The sequence below is a fragment of the Harpia harpyja genome, chromosome Z (genome assembly GCF_026419915.1).
Source record: "Harpia harpyja isolate bHarHar1 chromosome Z, bHarHar1 primary haplotype, whole genome shotgun sequence".
Classification (NCBI taxonomy): Eukaryota; Metazoa; Chordata; class Aves; order Accipitriformes; family Accipitridae; genus Harpia; species Harpia harpyja.
Window position 1 is genome coordinate 22,518,196 of NC_068969.1, and position 20,928 is coordinate 22,539,123.

The window sequence follows — 20,928 nt, forward strand, 5'->3', positions numbered from 1 at the left end:
CTCAACTGTACAGAAGTAGCCTAAAACATCACTTTTTTCTGGATTTCTTGGGATGGCAAAAAGGCTGAGGGAGTGAGTGCAGAGCCTGGCAGGGGCAGTGCCGGAGCAGGGTGGTCCTGCTTGAGCTGGAGCATATTGCTGAGCTTGTTCTGTCATTTATATTGATTTGAATTTTAATGCATGCCAAGGGCACCTTCAGCTTTCAGAAAGGCACTATTGTTTCCGAAGACCTGAAATTGATAACAGCAGTAAATAATTCCTTGGGAGCTCCTGGTGCTGCCACTGCCCAGGCTCCTGCACTGGAGGCCAGTGTGGCAAGTCCTGTCCTCCAGTGCACATTTAATGTAATACATGCATTGATTTGTGCCAACATAGTAGTGAAGATAAGAGACAAGTAGCTATATACTACTCTCTTCCAATTATTGAGCTGGAGCAACTGCTACAGAAGCAAATATATGGCACTGGACTCCTGCAAAAATAAATTACAGTAGTGAATGTTACTGACTGCAACAATTTGGAGACCTATAAGCCAGTTGAGGAACTTCTATTAATATCACTGCTACTGATGTGTGAAATATAACCTCTGTCCCTGGTCTCTGTAGCTGGCCTGTGTGGTGGTGTGCTGCTTGCAAGAGCAGGTCAGGGAGAGGCTAGTCAGGATAGAGATTTGGTGGCTGCTGTTGGAGCACTTTGCACCGTCTTCCTCCTCCTCGCTCAGCACCGTCGTCGTAAAGACAGTCAAACTGTCCCATTTTTCAAAGCAAGTCTATGCATGTGGACTGAGTAGCCCACGTGTGCCCATCAAGAGAGCACAGCGTGACAAAAGGCGCCCACACCGGTTCACTTAGGTGACATGAAGTCTCCTGAGTCCCACTGGAGACAGTGCTCAACCCAGTGGCTGCAAATGGCAGGAGCCTGGGGAGCTCCACGGCTGACGTGGGCAGATGTCCTTTGCGCTGGTGTTCATGCCTTGTCTCACACTGGTACTTTATTCAGCTGCCTCAGTGTTGCCCCATGGCTGCAAGAAAAGGCTCGTGCTGATTCATGCAGTCTGTTTCTTAAAGCCTTCTTGGGTGGGAATTGCCATCTGAGCACTTCTGCAGTGCTGCAAGTATTGTTTGCTCAGTCTCTTTCATTCTAATTTCTCAATCCAGTTGCACAGAGCTTGATTGGCGTTAAGGATGCAGGAAGGCTTCTTCATTTTCTTTCAAATTAGTTAAATTGGGAAATAATTGAGCAGGAGAAAGCAGGCATTAATGTAAGATTTTCAATGCAGGGCTGAAAGTGGCTGAAGGGGAGAAAGCAGATTGCTGCAAGACATGACACTGAGCAGACAACCAAGTATTTTGCTAAAAGAGGTGATGTTAGGCTGGGGGAAAGTTTTTTCTGGAGTCTTCTTAGATGATGCCTCCACAGGGCACAAGGCATTCATGTTTCAGTGGGCTTTACTGGGCAGGATCAGGTTTTCTGTTCTTGACTGAGAGCAGAGCAGAAGAAACTGGAACAGGAGGCAAAGCTAATTGTAAGAACAAGGCAAGCCTGAAGTGCAGCCCTTGTGCAAGAGGAGGGGCTGGGGATCACCCCAGGAATTAATGTGCCAAACCCGCCTGCCTCCCACCTTCCAACAGAGGTGTGCCACTGCAGATAACAACCCTGTTTTGACAGGGAGTGTGTATGTGAGGAGGGGATGGGAATGAAATAGGATATATATTTTTTTTTTAACCTGCGAGTGCAACTGCAGATAAGCCCCACTGCAGGCAGAGAGGTGGAGAGCGCGGAGGGGAAGCCTGGCAGCATGGTACCCTTGCTGAAAAGCCATCAGCCTTCTTGAAAAAAGCAGCAGTGAAACACCTGCTTCATTGCATCTGTTCAGAAGAAGCTTTTACATTGTTAAGCAGCTAGCGTGGAGATTTTCAGATGTGGCCTGTGTACCACATGTTGCAAGGGTTGTCATGGTGAGTGCTGAATATCAAAGTACAGACGCATGTAAAACCTATACAAGCTTCTGGTGTGTAAATTAAAGTTGCCCTCAAGTAAAGACATGGAAAACTCATGTAAATTATGCATTCGGTATTTATGAATTGCATCCTAAGAGATTTCTGTCAGCTGAACTCCCTCTGTAACGTGCAACGGACTGTCTGTTGTTCAAACCATCAATAATTAATGCAGACTCGGAAGAGTTTTATGTTGACTTAAAAAAAATAAAACTTTTGTGTCTGCTGTCTTTCCAGAATCACCGTTTTGGATGATGGGAGCCTCCGGATTGTCAACGTCACCAAATCCGACGCGGGAAGTTACACCTGCGTGGCAACAAACCACTTTGGGACAGCAAGCAGCACGGGCAGCTTGGTTGTGAAAGGTAATTGCAATTTTTATTGCACATGACTTATACTCCATCTTAGCATCTAAGAATACCCCAAGCAGCCCCACGCATGCTGCACCTTTCCCCTTTGATGCTGATGCAGGTGGAGCCCAGAGGGATTAAAGTGTCTGTCGCAGTCAGGCTCTCCTGCATCTCAGAAACCTGCTGAGCCTCATGGGTCGGAGGTGATGTTAACAGCAAGAAGGTGTCTGTGGTCACACTGACTGATGGTGCTTACAGCAAGTTAATGTGTTTGTTTTCACACGTGGTTTAAAATTTTACTGCAAGTGATATGGGAATTGTAACACAAAGCCAGGACCATGGTCCATATCATTGTATGACTTGTTTCCAGCAATGGCCAGTAATCATGCTTGAGAAATATTTGCTGTCACTGCAGCCAGCTCTGTCCTAAGATTCAGTTTTGCAAAGGACTTGCATAAAGCCATGGCGTACCTGTGGAGAAATGTTGCCCTCAGCATACTGAGGTTAGGTGGTGTCCTTTAAAAACGTCTTGCCTAGTTCAACTTCATTTATTCTTGTTATTCATAAACTTTTATTATCTTTTTTAAAACCTTCTGAACTCTTTAATACATCTTGTCTTGTTGCAGAATGATGCAAGAGTTTCACCCTTGCAATTCAATGTCATAATTTTTGAAAAGATGCACAAACTCTGATTTAATTTCATTCTTTCTTACCCAGGGCTCAATTTCTGCATTTTAGGAATTCAAAGTGTTTATTCATGTGTGTTCAGAATTTTTCTGTCATATACTTTTTTCAAAAGCAAAAGCTATAATGTTTGACAAAAATATTTAAAGTAATAATTTGACAAACAATGAGAGACACTGATAAATGTCTTAATTTTTGGTCTGCTTATGAGTAGTCCGATGTCTGATAAATTATTATAGGCAATGAATATATAGATTATTACACTTATAATCACTCTCTATTTCCTTCTTATTTGGGGAAAGACCTATATTGGATAACAAATCAGGAAAGATTGATTACAAAGCAATAAATCAATCACAAAGCTCTAACGCTGTCAGTTTTAATTCTCCCATATATTGGCATTGATGGATAGTATTTGGTTAGAGGCTCTCCCCATCAATTATTTTTATGGTATATAGGGAATACTTTAAAATGTTTCAATGCAAGTTCTAATCCGTGGGTTTTATAGTCAGAGCACATTTCAGCAAGTAACGTCAGGATCAAGCGAATGCTGATAAAGCTGGTGAGCCCGTGTTATAAACTGCTGGTGACGGTGGTACAGCAGCAGGTTTTTCTCAGAGCAAAATGTTTGCCTCTACCTTAGCTATCCAGTCAGGTGTTTATAGTTAGATGGGGTGTTTCTGAGGTTGTGCTTCATCGTGCTCGGCCCTTCTTCTTCCCTTACACCAAGGGACCAACAGTGCAGCCCCAGGTTGGAGGGCTGTGTTATCCTTTCATATCTTCTGCTACAGCTTATTGACACCAAGGGTATCAATAAGGGCTTCAGGTTTGGGGTGGTTTTGAATAGCTTGTGCGGCATTTGCCCATGCCCATGTTGATCCCTGCAGACAAAAATGGAGACAAGATCAGCATTAGACCTGTATATGAGCTGACTCTGCCTTTTCTTAATCTGTGTTGTCCTAAGGAGGCACCCGCAGCAAATAGCTAAGAAAGCACTGCTCAGGGAAAACAAACGTATAAAAGACCTTGGCTATTACTGAAAGGGTCAATCAGCTACTGTCTGCCCCAGAGCAAAACTGGAGAGCTGAATGGTAAACACAGCCCAAACATCCATCCCTGGACTCCACGGGGACTGCAGCAGGGTGGTGCCTGCTAGCAGCAGGAGGCACCGGCTTTTCATCTCCAGGCTGGGCACAGCTGAGGTCGTCCTGGTTTTCGGAGTGCTGCAAGGCACTGAGGGGGTTGAATCGGGGTCTGCAGTTCAGGGACCGCGTGTACCACCGTAAAAAAGCCAATCGTTGAAAATAGGAGTGTGTTTCGTTTCTGTTATTGAAGAGTCATGCTTCTGTAGTTCATGGCTTATCCTTTCTTCCTCGCAGTACCCAAGGAATAGCCCGTAACTCCGAGCACAATAGTCAGCAGCTATTGTACCTGATCTTTGGGTTCACGTGGTTTACAAATCACTTTTCTTTGCAGTAAGGTTATAAAGGATTAGCAAGTACTTTTTTCTCCCTCAGTGCTCCGTTTTAACTCGATTCCATTAGCATTAATGGGAGTGACACATGTGCATGAAGCAGAGAATAAACTCTTAAGCCCAAGATGTGGATATTAACAGCAAACTGAGAAATGCAATTTCAAAGTCTATCCCATAAAAAGTATAAAAGAGCAGAAACTATTCTGAACTCCAAATGAACTGTGTAAAATACTGTATTTTATACTGAAATGCTTGAGTTTCTCTGCCCTAAGTAAAACATCGGCAAGTTTTGATGGAAATATGACTGAATATTTTAACTCAGTTTTGCAGTGTACAAAAAGACTAATTTATCAGCTAATGAGTTTTTTGACCTTAAGATATACTTATGTTCTTTTCTAACTCATCTTACGTCATTGAGTAAAAAACTGTGAAGGTCAAAAGATATTTTTTCTAACCTTCCTGTGTTCTTCCATTAACATTGCAGGTTCTCTTTTTTTTTTTTTTTTTTTTAATTTTATTTCTCTCTCAGGGAGAGACGCCGACGGTGTCAAAGATAGTGTAGGCAAGGATGGGAGGAGGAGGAGAATATCTGTTACACCAGAACCAAGGAGCTTAAAATAAATCTCTGGCAAACAACCAGAGAGGGATGAATAAATATTCATATTATGCATGACTAGACAGCTTAAAAAATATGAAATTCTGATGGGTGCCCATAGGGCTGTGTATTAACATGCTGTTGTCAGAACTGGTGAACCTCGGTGGTTTTCCAAACCAGTGAGATTGTAGTTTGGGTTTGTTCTGTTGGTTGGTGCTACATGAGAACCTCTCTGGCCTCTGAGACCTGAAATCTTGTAAACGTGCATGTACGGTTTGACCTTTAAATTAAAAAGCAAGATTGAATTCGTAAGGATAGAGAAGAATCCCTCAGACAGTGATCAGAGCTACGCAAAACACGGTGTGTGTTTACATGTAGTATATAAATATTAATTTTCTATCTTTTTTTTCCCATTTTTTCTTGTACTTGAGGCTAAACGTTCAGTCTTCCAACATACAGAAACACTATAGACTTTCTAAGTACCAGGGATTAAATGACAAATAGTGTAAACAGGCATAGACTGTACAATACGAGTTTATTTGTATTTAATGCAGTGATCTAAATTGGCTAATACAGCAGCAGCTCTGAAATAGAAAACTAATTTCAAGACGTTGCAATAAAAGCTCTGAATATAGGAAGTGCAAGCAGAGGCTCCTGGTGCTAACGTCCCAGCTTGTGCAATGACTAAGACCCAAATGAAGTTTCTTGGGCAGCATTAGGTGTGAAAGAAGCAGCGAAAACAAGGTAATGACGGGAATGCAGATGATAATAGTGTATTGCCACTGTTTCTTTCACAGAATGAGAAAATCCTTGTCACGCAGCTTGTTTCCCAGCAGACACACTAAATATCTTGATGAGCCTGTGGCCAGCTTTGCTTTTGTGACGTTGGAGGTGAATGGCTTGTGGCACCCACCGTAGACGCGTGTGGCTGCTTCTCAAACATCTGCTTTCCTTTTGGCTGTGTTCTGAGCTATAAGTCTGTCTATGTATACAAATACATATTTTTATATAAATCTATCTATAAATCTAATCAGTCAGCTTGACTCCACAGCCTGTAGCTTCGTGGTGTGGTCCTTTGTAATTCCCAAGTAGGCAGCAGCAACGTGCCGTGCTCCGGCAGATGAGCGGTTGCAGATGTGAGCCGGGCTGCTGCTGCCTCTGTGCTTGGAGCTGTGCAGTATGGAACTGGCCACGGAGGAGTGGTGGCAGGGATTGTCCGGCAGCAGAGATTCTCTTGGGTTTTAAAGCACTCCAGCTTGCCAGAAACGGCTTTTCGTACCATTTATTATCCAGTTGCCTTTGATGGTAGACCAGGATGATGCAGGCTTTTCCAGTCCCCTTACCTCTGTGGTTTAATGGACAGAAACAGCATGCGAATGCTTGGTAGATTCTGTACATTTCTGTTCTTGTCAGGAAGTACAGCAATTCCGGTCACATTGTTGCATCTCTGACAAGGGCAAGTTCTGATGACTTTATTTGCCTGTTTCATTATGATGCACCTTTAACATTTTCCTACTGCCATTAGCTCGTCTCATTTGGACTGTCATGGGGGGGGCTCAAAGCAGTAAAAGCAAGAGAACTTTTGTTAGCTGGTATCTGTATCACTTTAGAAGAAAAAGAATACAAAGGTAATGTCAATAGGTTATTTCTTCCTCATGCTTGAATAGACTGATAGTCTTGATTTTGTCCAGCACAGTGATCCAAATTATTTTCTGTAAAATTGCATATTTTCCATTCCAAGCCTATTCCTTTGTGTGAACATTGAATTGGTGTATTGCACTTAAAATTGAAACGATTGATTAAATACTGTAAATTCTGGCCCATTATCAAATAACTTTTCAGAGACTTCAAATGCTACTACCTTTAAACCTGCAGTTCTTACTGTGTGACTTTAGTCCTTTAAAAGTAGCTGGGCTCATAGTTCAGGGACAGCGCTGTACTGATCAGCGTGGACACAGCACTCACGCTCTGTAAAAACAGTGTCAGGGGGATGCGATGGTCTTCCTGGCCCATCTTGCCATCTGTGGTTGTCTCCGTTTCCACATCACTTGATCAGTATTGAACTACATTCTTCAGAAAATGCATTGTGCTTGCCTTGTATCCATGGGGCTAGTGTAAATTTATACTACTATGGATTGTTTTAGTAGATAAGGAATAACCATTTTTTCATCTTCAGAGATTGTGAATATTATGCTGCCCCATAAAGAAGTGAAAAGAGTTTAGTTCCCCAGCTCCACAGGTATGCACCAGTGGAGAGACATCGCTCTCTAATGACTGACCATCTGTCTGCTATTGCATGTTTCAAAAGTTTTGTTTTGAACGTGGCTGATAACGCATGGTGCAGGGTTTCTTCAAGTCATTTGTGGCTTAATTTCCACATAATACAGTAAGCTGGTATGTGCTAACGAGCACGCATGCAATCAAACGGAATTGCTTATGCCTCCTTTTCTATTTGTGCATAATGTTCTTCGGTTGGGCTGAGGTGACTTTGATACCTTTGTACCCATCAGCCTTCCAAAGCTGAACGGCACAGAGGCTGGTCGCAGATGTGTGTGCACCAACAGTGCTCCTCACAAAACACCGGCTATTGAGTTTCGCAGGAGTGGAGTTTCAATCGCTTGTAGTTCTTTTTACCTTTGAAGACCTCATTATAACCCCTCATAATTGAAGACAACTTGGTCTAATGCCTTCAGTTTGATTTTTTTTTTTTTTTAAATGTATTATTTGTTTATAAGCTTAAGGGTCCGGGCAGACTTTTAAATTAATCCCATTTTTACGTTATAGTAGTCCAAAAAACAAAACTCACAAAATAGAGAGATCAAACTCATATGGAAAATCATACAGTCTGAATGATCCCTCATGGCTTTTCAGAGACTTATTTTGGTTTTTTGGAAATGTTTACACATTATCACACTTTAGCTTTTTTTTGTTGGATATTCATAGATAAACTGAAACCAGAGTGAATATCCAGTGTTAGCATCCAAGCTTTAGATCACAGTTGTGTGTTCCTTACAAAATTATTTCCACCGTTAGGATGGTGTGTGTGTCTATTTATATCTTGGTTTATATTTGCAAATAATTTATTTCCATTATCACAGACACTGATGCTGCATAACAGAGCTACTATTGCTGACTGAGTTCTTCAGCATCTGCTGTGGCTTCAGTGCCAGCCTTAAATCTAACACTATGGCCATTTGCACGACTGAGATCAGCAAATGCTGGGCTTGCCTACAAGTGAGCTAGTTGTCAAATAGTGCCATTGCTGACTCCATCAATAAAAAAGGTGGTGTTTAATAAACCTGATTTTCTCTTAGTCTAAAATACATGTAGCTTTTTTGAAATACATCTACTGACCTCTGCAGAGGTGTTAGGTGCATTAACAAAGTGTTTCTTCTTGTTACGGTGTACTCTGAATGGATCTGGCTGCAGGGGAATGGTGTAATGGTTTTACTTTGCAGTTGTACAAAATGCTAATCTTTCAGCAAGGAGTGTGTGTATTTTCATGAGTGTCCTTTTTTTTGTTTTTTTTAATCAGTGAATACAAATAACTCTAGCACCATTAATTTTACCAGCTGTTGTCAACTATGTCATGACTACTTCTGAGTAACTGGAGTAACTGGAATATCGGTTCCTTGGGGTGGGGGTTTAACTTTTTTCCCAAGAGGGAGAGTAAGCCATACATTAAGACATTGGGGTTTTTTACATTAACCAGGGGAAAAATGCAGCAGATACTTAAATCTGTTGACCAATTTAAGCACTACCCACATTACCAGAAACCCGCTATATACCTCCCTGATTTTTCCCCCATCAGATACATTGCTGCTTCTTTGCTCATATGGAAGGCTGTCCCAGAAAGCTATTGCGGGCATTTTCCATACCATCCGTCCATATGTCATGGGTTTAGTGGTTAGTCATTTTGAAATATGAATAGCCCCTCTGTCACTCTTTCTGAGGTCTGTCTTGATCCAGCAGTGTTTAAGGTCATGCAAGGTCTTTATTTTTCTTTCCTCACAGTTCAATTCAATCTAATTTAAATTCATGTTGGTTACGCCTCAGCCCTTAAGAAAGGACCTGGTTAAATGACACCTGGTGTTGAAAGCACAAAATATCATTTAAAAAAGAGAGGCATAGTAAAGTAATAATCCCAGAGCAGCACTTTAGGGCTGTCCATATTTTATGGGCTTTTTATAATTATGCTGGATAGCACACAAGGTGTGTGTTTGGCTGGTATCAAAGCCAAGATTTTCTACACTTACCAAAGACTCAGAACTCTGAAGAAGTTAAAAAAAGTTTCATTATTGTTAAAGTTTTTTTTAGTAGTTGCTGGACACAGTTTTTATATGTAGTTCAGACATAAATGAATATTCCTTGTCAGGCTTAGCACATTGTTTTAAAGAATTTCAGGGAGAAAAAGTCAATTTAGAGTACAAACTGTTGTTCTCCAGAATCTCTAAATCAGGGTTTTATAGTCAAAAAAGGATTAGAGCGCGCCGTAGAGTTGTGTAAGCACTGATTTATTCATGAGTACGTGTTGCTGTATTCTCATGTTTAGGAAATAAAACTTACTTCTAAGTTTGAAAAATCTTTCTTGACTTCTAACTCACAACCAGTAGCAAATGCTTGATTTTAACAATTGACAATGAAAGCAATAATCTTTGGCCGTAAAATTGCAAAGGAATATATTCAGCTCTAATTGGACTGTTTCCACTGACACCAATTATTTCTATGACACAATTAAGGCTCTTTTGCTAGGTTTAAGTAAAATTATGACCCAAAGCACCGCGTGAAAGGCACAATTATAAATGAGAGAGCTGTGCATCCACCACATCTACTCCTCCCTCCCCTCAACCGTGGTAGCCCCAGCGCTGCAGGCTGCACTTTGCTGGATCTCCTTAACGAAGCCTGGGTAGAAAAGCTTCAGGTAGAAGCTGGTGGTGGTGCTGGTATCCAGTAGATACCTCAGGGTCCTTGCAGCTTTTCTCCATATGGCACTTCAAACAGAAGGCTTAATCAAGTATTTTATAGTTTCAGGCAACTTCCATGTTTATTTCCAACTGCAAACCACAGTCAAGGTTGTTATATGATGCCTGTCCAAATTGCCTTCTGCAGCTGTAAAGAGCTCACCTTTGTGTTTCAGAGCTGGCAGGTGCATCTCCTCTGCGCGTGTTACACCTCGGTCTGGTAAACATTTGGTTTTTCTCCCAGCTCCGTTCAGGTGAGAACCTGAGGTCATCAGAAAAATCAGGTCAGCCCCAAAGCACCCTAGGGAAAATGAAATAGCTGCGTATCATGTCAGCATTTCCATTTTTCTGACAGTTAAGTGAAGCAAAAAGGTTGTAATTATTCCAAGATTACAGAAGTGGCAAAATGAGAAGCAGATGCCTCATCTGCTGTCAAGCTTTCCCCAAAGCCATCCCTCCTTGGGTCTACTCAGACGTGCCTTTTGCTTTTGATTTCCTTGATGTGAACTTGTCAAACATGACAGCCATGGAGTGTTGGCTGCATTGTGCTGGGGAAGGTTGGGACGTCGCTTGAGCATTGATGAGGATCCTAGCAAGCGTCAGAGGGACCAGCCCATGGCCGGGCATTTCCATCGGCCCCTCTGGGGACATGTCGTAACACTAGTTTGTGGTCAAACTCTTGAGTGAGACTTAACTCACAACAACTCGCGAACGAACAGCACAGCAAGAGCTCTTGGTTTCTTATTTGGGAGATAAAAAAATTAGGTCAGCTGCTAAGGACGAAACCAGTAAATGGCAAAGACACATGTAAATGAAATAAGCTGTAAAATACCAGTGGTTTGCTCTTAGGGCTAGTTGAATGAAGTAAGTTAGGTTTTTTTCTTGTAAACACTTACTGATCATAACAAATAAAACCTGTAAACATAATACAACTGTTAAGCTTCATTAAATTTGCAGCAGACAATTAATTTTTTTCAGGCAATTCAAAGGGTCTTCTGTAGTACTGATTCAGTTTAATTGAACGTATTACCACAAGCAGACAATAAGAAATATATTGAAGATATCCATCTGGCTTGCACTGAAAACCTTGTGCGTTTAGTTTTCTGTGGCTGTCACAGGCCTTACTAATTGCCTCATTTTGGCTGTTTTACAATCAGTGTGATTTTGCCATTAATGTGATAAAAGTTGTCTTGGTGAAGAGCTTGATATTAAAAAGCATAGATCTTAAGCCTCTCTCTCTTGCCAATTTTGGACTTATCTCTAGCATTATTAGTGTTATATTTTTAAAAGCAGAAGTACAAATATATTGACTCTTACGGAGCAGCTTCTTCAGGTACTTTGCCTATCTGATTCTGATGTAGAGTGCGCCATTCGGTGTGAAATATTTGGTCTGGATAATGGTAAATGCAGCAGATTCTTGCCCCCACTTCCCTCCGTACCACCTTCTCCTTTCTCTTCTGTGTCCCTCCAATCCCCAGCCAACCTTCAGGCACATCAGGGGTCTTAAAACTGATAGCTGCACAGGTAAATAAGGAAGTCAGGACAAGGGCAAGTGGCTGATGCTTATAAATATACCTGATTCAGCACATAATGTGGGAAAAAAAAACCTGGTTTTAGAAAAGTTCAAGCATTATGTCTGTATACCCTGGAGGGGGGGAGGGGAAATATTAATATTTTTGTTCTGTGTTTTTATCTTAAACCCGCAATGTATTGCAGGGTGTCGTGGTTTAACCCCAGCCGGCAACTCAGTCCCACGCAGCCACTCGCTCACTCCCCCCACAGTGGGAAGGAGGAGAGAATCAGAGTAAAAGTGAGAAAACCTGTGGGCTGAGATAAAGACAGCTGAATAGGTAAAGCAAAAGCCGTGCACACAAGCAAAGCAAACCCAGGAATTCATTCCCCACCTCCCATGGGCAGGCAGGTGTTCAGCCATCTCCAGGACAGCAGGGCTCCAGCACGCCTAACGGTGACTTGGGAAGACAAACGCCATCGCTCCGAACGTCCCCCCTTCCTTCTTCTTCCCCAGCTTTATCTGATGAGCATGACGTCCTATGGTCTGGAATATCCCTGGGATCAGTTGGGAGCAGCTGTCCCGGCTGTGTCCCCTCCCAACTCCTTGTGCCCCCCCAGCCTCCTCGCTGGTGGGGTGGGCTGAGGAGCAGAAAAGCCCTTGGCTCTGGGTAAGCACTGTTCAGCAGTAGCCAAAACATCCCTCTGGTATCAACAGTGCTTTCAGCACAAATCCAAAATATAGCCCCATACCAGCTACTGCGAAGAAAATTAACTCTACCCCAGTCAGAACCAGCACACAGAGTCAGCATTATTGCAACCTGTCCTGCCATAAAAGAAGGTTTAGAATAATTCCTTAAAAAGCTTAGCACTTTCTTTTTAGGAATTTTCTTGTCCTCTCCCAAAAAAGCAAGAGGTTCAGGAGTTCTCGGGCATCAATAGGAGATTGGGTTGTTTAGCTCATCATTGAAGATGAAATCCATACATCAGCTGAAAGAGGAGATGACCTATAGGTTAAACACAGACTCTTAATGAGACAAAGGCAGGTTAATTAACACTTTTCATCAATGTGCTTCAATTTATTTTAACATGATCCATTTCAGAAAGGTTAAAATATTTTTCAGTTTTGGAATACAAATGAAAACGCAGGATAGTTAAAATGAAACCATAGATCAAGGACTTCTGATAGATATTTTAATAAAAATAAATGTAGTGCATTTGATTGTATGTTTGTGTGTTTATGTATGTGGTTGTATAGAAAACATAAGCAACAAACTATTTCATCCAATGGTTAATTTCGTAAGTGAAGACTAGCCAGAGCTTGTTAACTGGAAATTACTATCAGACTGGGGACGGTTACAAATTCATAAGAAAGGTAATGTGTTCAACTTAATGTTTTCCATCCATTTCCCTGGCTGTTGCAGAGGATTACTTTAGCCCTTGGAGAAGAGCTACAATGAGAAATAGGAAAAGCTGAGGTCTGTAGGATGAGCCAGCATGGTACAACCCGGTTCACAAGGCAGTATGGCCACGCAGAGCAAGCCAGAAGTGTGCTTGAGAGAGTCAGTCAGTTGGACGTAGCTGAGCTGATAGACGTCTCCGTGGTTAACAGTTTGTGCTGCCGGCTCTGCACACTTACGGGCTACTTAAGGAGAAGGGAGTCCAGCCAGGCCGTATCTCCATTCCTGCAGCTGTGTGTGTCTTAATGGACTTAGCAGGAATTCCTGGCAGTGGAAGATCTGTCTCCTCGAGCTTTTAGTTTCATGGAACTATTTTGGTTTCTAGAAAATGAAATGTGACGGTTGTACTGCTGTGGGATGTAAATCCCTTGTCTCTTCTTTGCTCAAGAAGATCTTGCATTGTAAGTGTACTGACATTATGAGTTTGATCTTCATCCCAAAGGAGGACACGTAGTTTGTCCTTTTCCAAAGCATGCAGTGGGATGATCTTCCAGACATGAGTTTCATGAGAATCCCACAAATTCGGGTAAATTAGGGCCATACTCTAAGAGGAAACAGTACAAGAGAGAAAACTGAGATCATTGTGACGTACGGTCTTGTTGTGGAAGATGGGAGCAGGTGTCCCTAGAGCCACTTCTCTCCACACTGAAGTAATTCAGTCTGACTGTGCAGTTAGGGATAGGGGAGATAATGATCTAAACATGACATGCATTGAGAAAGTGACTGCCGATCTCCATTTCGGGTAAAGATGAAGGAAGCAGTGTGGGAGAATAAAGGGAGAAAAGTGATAATGACTCTCTTATCCTAAGAACTTTATATCCTTGAAAATAGCGACTAAGAACAGACTGGCCTGAAGGCTACGTTTTTAACATCAAAGATACAGAGGAAGTGTTTAGAGAGCACATTTTCTGTCGTAGGAGGAAAAAGTGTAAGAGTGTTGAAGAAAAGAATCTGGGACAGTACTTGGGGAAATATCAGTCCTTTTGTGTATTTTCTCAGAAGCGTTTTTGGAAGCAGCTTAGCAGAACCAAACTTCCGAGGTTTTGAGCTGTTGTGACTTTTTCTCCCTGAGCCTAGCTGGATTGCAAACAGGTTACTCAAAGTTGCTTATCAGATAACAATAGCCAAGTGGCACATGGATAAAGACTAGGAGTGATGGGGTTTGACACATCAGAGAGTAACTAAAGCACTGCTGAATGATGATGAGGTGGTGCTTGCAATATTAGGGACTCCTGGGACCTGATTTTGCCCTCTCCTAATGCAACTTAAGTAAGATTATGAGCAATCCCATCAAAGTTAATATGGAGACTAGAGTCCCTTGTCTTAATCCCAAAATCATGATGGCAGAGAGAATTTATTCAGACACCACCGAATAGGTTAAGTTCTAGGTGTGCTGTATCGCAGTGCTCAATCCAGTCATTTGGGAATATGACATGAATACAAATGTTGATGACTCAAAAGCAGGTTGACTCTGAAATACAAAGAGGTTTTGTCACTGAATTGACTCACCATGGCTTGGGTTGGTTTTCTTTGTCACACACACCTTTGGAATACGAATTTTGCTTTCATTATGTTGGAAGTTTGTAAGTGTATCATGAAGAACTAGTGATCAAAGTTGTAAGTTTTAGTGCTGTGTTTTCTTTTAGTTACATTGTGAATATATGTCAATAATAATCTTTATTAGAGTTTATTTAGAAAAAGTATTTCACCAGTGAAAATTTCAGTTTCTTTTGTGTCTAAGTACACAGTAGAAAGTCTCTGTAAAAATCCAAGCCTGAACCCATTAGTCCTGGTAACTAAACTATTTGGTACAGTTGAAGATGAACATCATTCCCTGCAGCAGACAACCACGAGTGGGAGTGTCAGGGAGAAATGTTGTAGACTGTGGCTGAAGCCCTAGGAAAACTGTGTGCTCGGGGCCAAACTTGTCCATCACTGAAACCAGGCTGAATGGAGAAATGCTCATGCTGACATGCGATGTTGTTCCTCCTCTCTGTGTATCTTTGCATGTTAGAGCTTGATTCTTGTTTTGAAGTGATTTACATAAGAAAAAATTGTGGCTAACTTGAAGTAAAATGCCATGTAACAGGACAAATGTCAGGGACGCTTTTTAATGATGCTCTGTGTTGAATATTTATTCAGTAGAGTAGGAGCTGGGGATTTTGAGCAAGTTATAATGACAGGATGGTCTCGCAGGTTATTATTTTCATTCCACATGTGATCCTGCCTCCATCCTGCCCCTTCCCATAACATCAATACCGGGGCTTAACCAACAGGAGAGCAAAACAGTAGCACATCCCTTGGAAGAAGGGTTTGCCTTCTCAGTGTGTCACTAATTAATTAGAACATGGAGACAGAAGTCACTTCCTTGCAGGAGACCACAGGACATTGAGAGACCATCTCACCTTCACCATGAAACAAATTAGACCTCTGTGGCCCAGGTAACTTTTTTTCAAGGTTTGTTTTGTTGGTTCTGTTCTTACTGTCACTTGATCTGTTCAGAAATAGGTGTTTGGGCTTCACTCTCGCCTGTGGTAGCATGGAAGTCTCAACGGGGTTTCAGGAAGAAATCTTAAATAAAAGTATCCGCTGTGCACAGTGGTATAAGAAGACAAAACAGTTTATAATGAAGGTCTTATTTCCATTTATAGACTGGGCAAATAAGGCAGCAGAGACTTTTAATGACTTGCTCAAGCTTGACAGAAAGTAAGGAGGAGAGCTCATTTTATTCCCTTTCACTCTGAGGTCTGTGCTCGTGCTGGCCTTCACCCACAGAGTAGCCTTGCTCTTCACTCTGTACTCTTCCCCTTCTTTTGCTTATCTAATTCCCTTTTCGATGGAATTCTGTTAAACTTAATTGTTCACATTTGGTTGTGATTCAAAGCCTAAATATTCAAACTAGTGTTTAACAGGCTGGCTCCCCTGCTGTGCTTGCCCCTAGCAGAAGCCACGTGCAAGCCTGCGGATCTGGATACGCTCCCTCTGTGAATACCGCTAAAAAGAGCTAAAATTGCCCCCTCCCTCTTGCTTTTCCTCTCCCTGTTGCCTGACTCAGTTCTTTGGATACTTGTAAATTCCTGAGGTTTGTAGCTGCGTTTGTATAAGTGCTATTGTGCTTTCTTCTTTTGACTTAAACTTACAGATACTTTTGGATAACCTATATTTTCCACAAGTTGTCCTGAACAGACTTAAACTTTTCTGTTATTTATATGTACAACTTGAATAAGAATTCAGCATTATAATTATTAACTAGAGGCATCCATTTTCTATTTGAAATAACATTTTATTTAATCAGTTAGTTCAATTTTGTTTTAAAATAATTTCAAATGGAAGAATATTGGATGCTACCTGTGACAGCAATAATTTTTTTCTAAGTGTTTAGTTTATTAAAAAGTTTGGCTTTTTTATTTGAGGTTGACCTTTTGAAGTCATCTGAAAAGCTTTTTTTGAAACTGAAAATAAATTTTTAAAAGTTATTTGCATAATTGATTGCTGTACCTGCCTGCAGATTGTCATGCCTCGTCCTGCCCAATGCATAACAAGTTCTTAATTATGTCTTGTTGTCTGGATGTCATTTCCTGAGGCACTAGAGAAATGCCCAGATTTCTTTTTAGTGTAGATTGTAAATAGCTTGGGAATTTTAGATCTTTCTTTTGTGTGGTAGAGTAATTTCTCTATGGGAGCTATATGCGGGAACTTCCACTAATTATATTCTAATCATAAAATAGTAGGAGCAGATGCTGCTTTAGAGAAATACTTCAGTTGAAGGCATTCATGGGATGGATACAGCAACCCGCCCAGCAGATAAGCCATTGTAATAACAGCAGGAGATGGACACTCCGTGGTGAAAATAGAGGTGGTCATTTTTCCTAATAACAGATAGCCATGAGTTCCAGTGGGAAACTCTCTCCATTGTTCTTGGGTCTTTACATAGAGTTTTGTGCTCCAATGGAGATTCAAACTCTATAATAAGCAAATACATTTTGTACTTACTAAAATCAGTGAATGTTGATAGTCTGCTTTCTGTCAAGAATTTTGGTTGGTTTTTTTTTTTTTATCTGCCAAGAGGTGGAGGGAGGAAGGGCAAAAAGGAATTGTATATTAGAAATGAGGAAAGTTAGAGTAAGGGAGTAAGTCCTGATTGCTCATTAGAGCTCAACAGCACAGACCCACCAAACCAAAGGGTTAAGGCATCTGGAAGCAGCAGAGAACCTGCTGAACTGGAATGGGTTTGTATTTTAAAAGTAGGGTTGAGAAGTGGTAAAACTGCTAAATGGCAGAAGTTTGACTTTGAAATTGTCCTCAGTGCTGTTTTCATTTAATAATGAGCATATATTCAGTAGGTCCCAGTTCTTTGCCTCCATAACCAAGAAAGTCACAGTTGGAGGAAATGGATGAAAATGATTTAGCAATGACAAAACTCTCTTGTTCTTTTGTGGATGTAAGAGTTTTCCCTATCCATGCAGGGTAATCCCTTGGGATACATTGGCCAAACCCAACTAGCAGTGGAAATATTCAGTGTACTCGCAACATAGGGCTCGTAGTTTCAAATATAACTATTAGTTCTGATACCTAAGTTATGTTTCTAAGTGCTGGCATTTATAAAGTCTCTCCAGTCACTGTCCATAAGACAGGTCCTACAAGGGCCATGCAACAAAGTTGGCAAATCATGAAAAAAAATTGCTGCATGTTCTAAATTCCTTTTTTAATTGCAGCAAGATCTTTAACCTCATATCACAAAAGTAAAATTTTAGATCCAGTGCTGCTCTTATTCTGCAGCAAACTGAAATTCTCAGGAAAAGCAAGGCCAAAAATCCCTAAAACCAAATACAAAAGTGACTGTAGTAGGCCTTGATTATTGACCAAATGAAAGTGAAAGGAGGTGCTTCCCTTTGGCTGGTTTTGTAATGCAGCTTAAGGGCAGCTGTAGGTCTGTATTTTTTACTGCAGCAAGTGACAGCCAAGATCCCAATGTAAAGAAGATAGTGCCTGAAGTAAGTTAGGGACATCTGTGAACATACACAGCCATGCATGCATATAATAATGAAAATAAATTTATTTTAGGTTATAGGTAGATATGTACCAGAATGATACTGTGACATCCTCTACGTCTATGTGTGTATGGCTCTAGAGCAAATATAGTCTGATTATAATAATGAGGTACTGTGTATAACTGAGAAATAATTGTATTAATTTTGAGAAGCAGGATGTATTATGTCTTCCTGCAAATTGCATTATTGTATAAAATGGTATTTATATAGATACCTGTATTACAGCATGTATGTGGGTTTTACTAACTCTGGGTAAATACATTGATAGAGCAGTTTAGTGCAAAGGTTTATTTTCACCAAGTTAAAACACATTGAAAATGAAATAGAATAATCTTAAATTTGCCCAATTTCTTAATGTAATAGTAAAAACCTTTCCTGTTTTCTGAAGTATCAGTAGGTGCTCTCATCCAGTTCCCCTTACCAGTACAAATGGTGATGCACTGCGTTCACACCAGGTACTTGGGAGGATGAATGTGTCTTGGGCTGCTTGGTAAATGACCTGTACACCAAGACTAGCTTATCCCAAGACATTGATGACATGTGCAAGACTTGATCTGGGTGACGGTAAGGATGATTAAGCTATGGATCATTCACTGGGAAGCTGGAAAGTCCAGCTAGTGATTTTCATGCTGTTCTGTAAGTTTGACAGCTCAAGAGGCACCCGCTCCTAATGACTCTTAATTTGGGATTTATTCTTGCATGTCAGCTAATTCCTAACGTCTTGGTCCTGATGAGGAGGGTGTAGATAATAGACGTAGAACTCAGATAGGAGAGACCTAAAACATATACTGTACCATAAAAATGCAAATACTGTGCCAGTCACTTCATAATTTTGCAGTTTGAATGCCTGCATATCGTATTATTGCTGTACAGCTTCTTTTTGAAATTTTTTAATTTATGGTAATTACTAATCAAAGCATATTTAAAAGCGCCATAAATCAACCATCTCAGCAGACTGAACTGTTCAAAGGGGCAAAATGCTGTTGCCCACTGTGTACATGGGCTGCACAGCAAACTGCACAGCATTACATTTGCACAATTACCTGTGGCTTGTGTTACAAGGAGAACGGTGATTGATCCTTGAGTGACTTGCAATTTATCAAAGATGAGATATGATTTCTCCTGTATCTGATTAACCTTCTCTGTAAGACGGCCATCATTTTTTCAATGACAGTAGATTATTCCATACTCGAAAAGACGGATATCAGCTAGTTGCAATCAATAGCCCACAAAAGGTGACACCTTGAATTCACTGGGTTATCTATAAAGTGTGTCACAAATGGTTCAATCGTTTGTCAAATATACCGATTTCATTTAAGGCACCTCTGAAGTGAAGTGGCTTTCATTTTAGTCTGAAATGCAAAGAGATAGTGAGGGGCTGTTTGGGTTTGTAGTGTAATCAGGCACTGTTGCATGCTGCTATAAAGAGCAAGTACAAATTTCTGTGAGTGACAGATTTGATTGTCATTTCCAGACCCCATTACATACGATTTTCTTTGTCACAATTGTATGGAGAGAGCTTGATTTGATAAGATTGCATTGCACTAGGTAAAATGGAGGTTAAAATGAAGTATTGTGCCCTCTTGTTATTTAAGTAACACTACTCTCAGTGGAGTGGATATATTTTCATATATTTTGTCTTTGAATTTGCCATAATGGCACATCCCTCCCCAGTATCCTTTGATGCAATTCCATTTTTAATGTGTTTTCAGGTTTAAATTAGCTTTCATTTATTATTCAGCCACACAAAAAATGCATATTTGACTATGCAGAAATGCAATCCCTTGATTGACTGCCTGGTCCCTGTCTGGGAGGTGGGAGGCATTAATTCCTGGGAGGGAGACTCTTACATCAAGTTTAGACAGTTTTCAATCTGTGGGAAGCTCTTTTTCAATGTCAGTTTAAGAAATATGTTAATAAATTGTACCTCGACTGTAGTTCAGCTGTGAATGAAGCTGAGGAGAAAACTGCCATTCTTGAAAGGGAATCTTCAGCAGCTGGATGGGCAGGTTACTTAGGAGTGCAGTCACAAGGAACAACATCTAAACTCTCCTCTTAAAAAAACCTTGCCAACACTAAAAGAAAACAGGCTTCCTAAGAGAAAGGGGCTCAGGCGATGTGCTGAAACACCTGTCTAAAAATAATTGCATGTCCCCCACACCATTGTGGTTCTGATATGGCAAGATTTAAGCCAAGTAAACTGCAAGAAAAGGATCCTCTTTCAGGAAAGCAATTTTAGCATGTCCTAAATGCCCAGCTCAACCGTGTGTATTGCTGAATCAGAGTCTCCACTCTTCCAGGAAAGGTCAAACGTTCCACCCCTCCTTTCCTTAATCCCCGTTAAATACATGGCCATGTATCACTGCCTTCATTGCCAAAGATCGGTGCTGCCTGAATACATGGAAAGATCTAGACCACTAACCACATATATTTCTAAAATTAGAGAAGTGGCTTTACTCTCAGGCCTAAATTCCCGTTTCTAAACTGATAGTGTCCCTTTTGCTTTTAATAAGATTACATTTTATTAGGCTGAACTACCATAGTACACACCAGAGGACGCTGTAAGTGTTGCAAAATTTTCTGTTAAGAAATGTGCCATATAAATCAGTTACTTGTCTTGCGAGAGCACATGTATAATAGCTGATTATATGGAAGAGAAGAGTTATATTGGCATAAGAGCCATGTGCTTCTTCCTGAAAGCATATATGTGATTCATCACAGCTCACCGCTGTGATATTGTACAGGCCAAATACTGTAAATACTTAGCCTTTCCCCATTTTAATCTTAATTTTGGCCATACCCCATAAAGTACTCAATTTATTAAGATAGCTGTAGTTTGCTATGCTAAGT

The 20,928-nt window shown here is 40.9% G+C and overlaps 1 protein-coding gene across 8 annotated transcripts in view; it reads left to right on the forward strand.

Moving 5' to 3' along the window:
* LOC128137068 (contactin-4) overlaps nucleotides 1–20,928 on the forward strand; it is a 351,999-nt gene that overhangs the window by 307,846 nt on the left and 23,225 nt on the right. For all 8 annotated transcript variants that reach the window (XM_052777691.1, XM_052777698.1, XM_052777690.1 and 5 more), the window contains one exon: nucleotides 2,232–2,359. In XM_052777691.1, coding sequence (XP_052633651.1) covers nucleotides 2,232–2,359 — 128 coding nt within the window. The remainder of the gene's footprint in view (nucleotides 1–2,231; nucleotides 2,360–20,928) is intronic.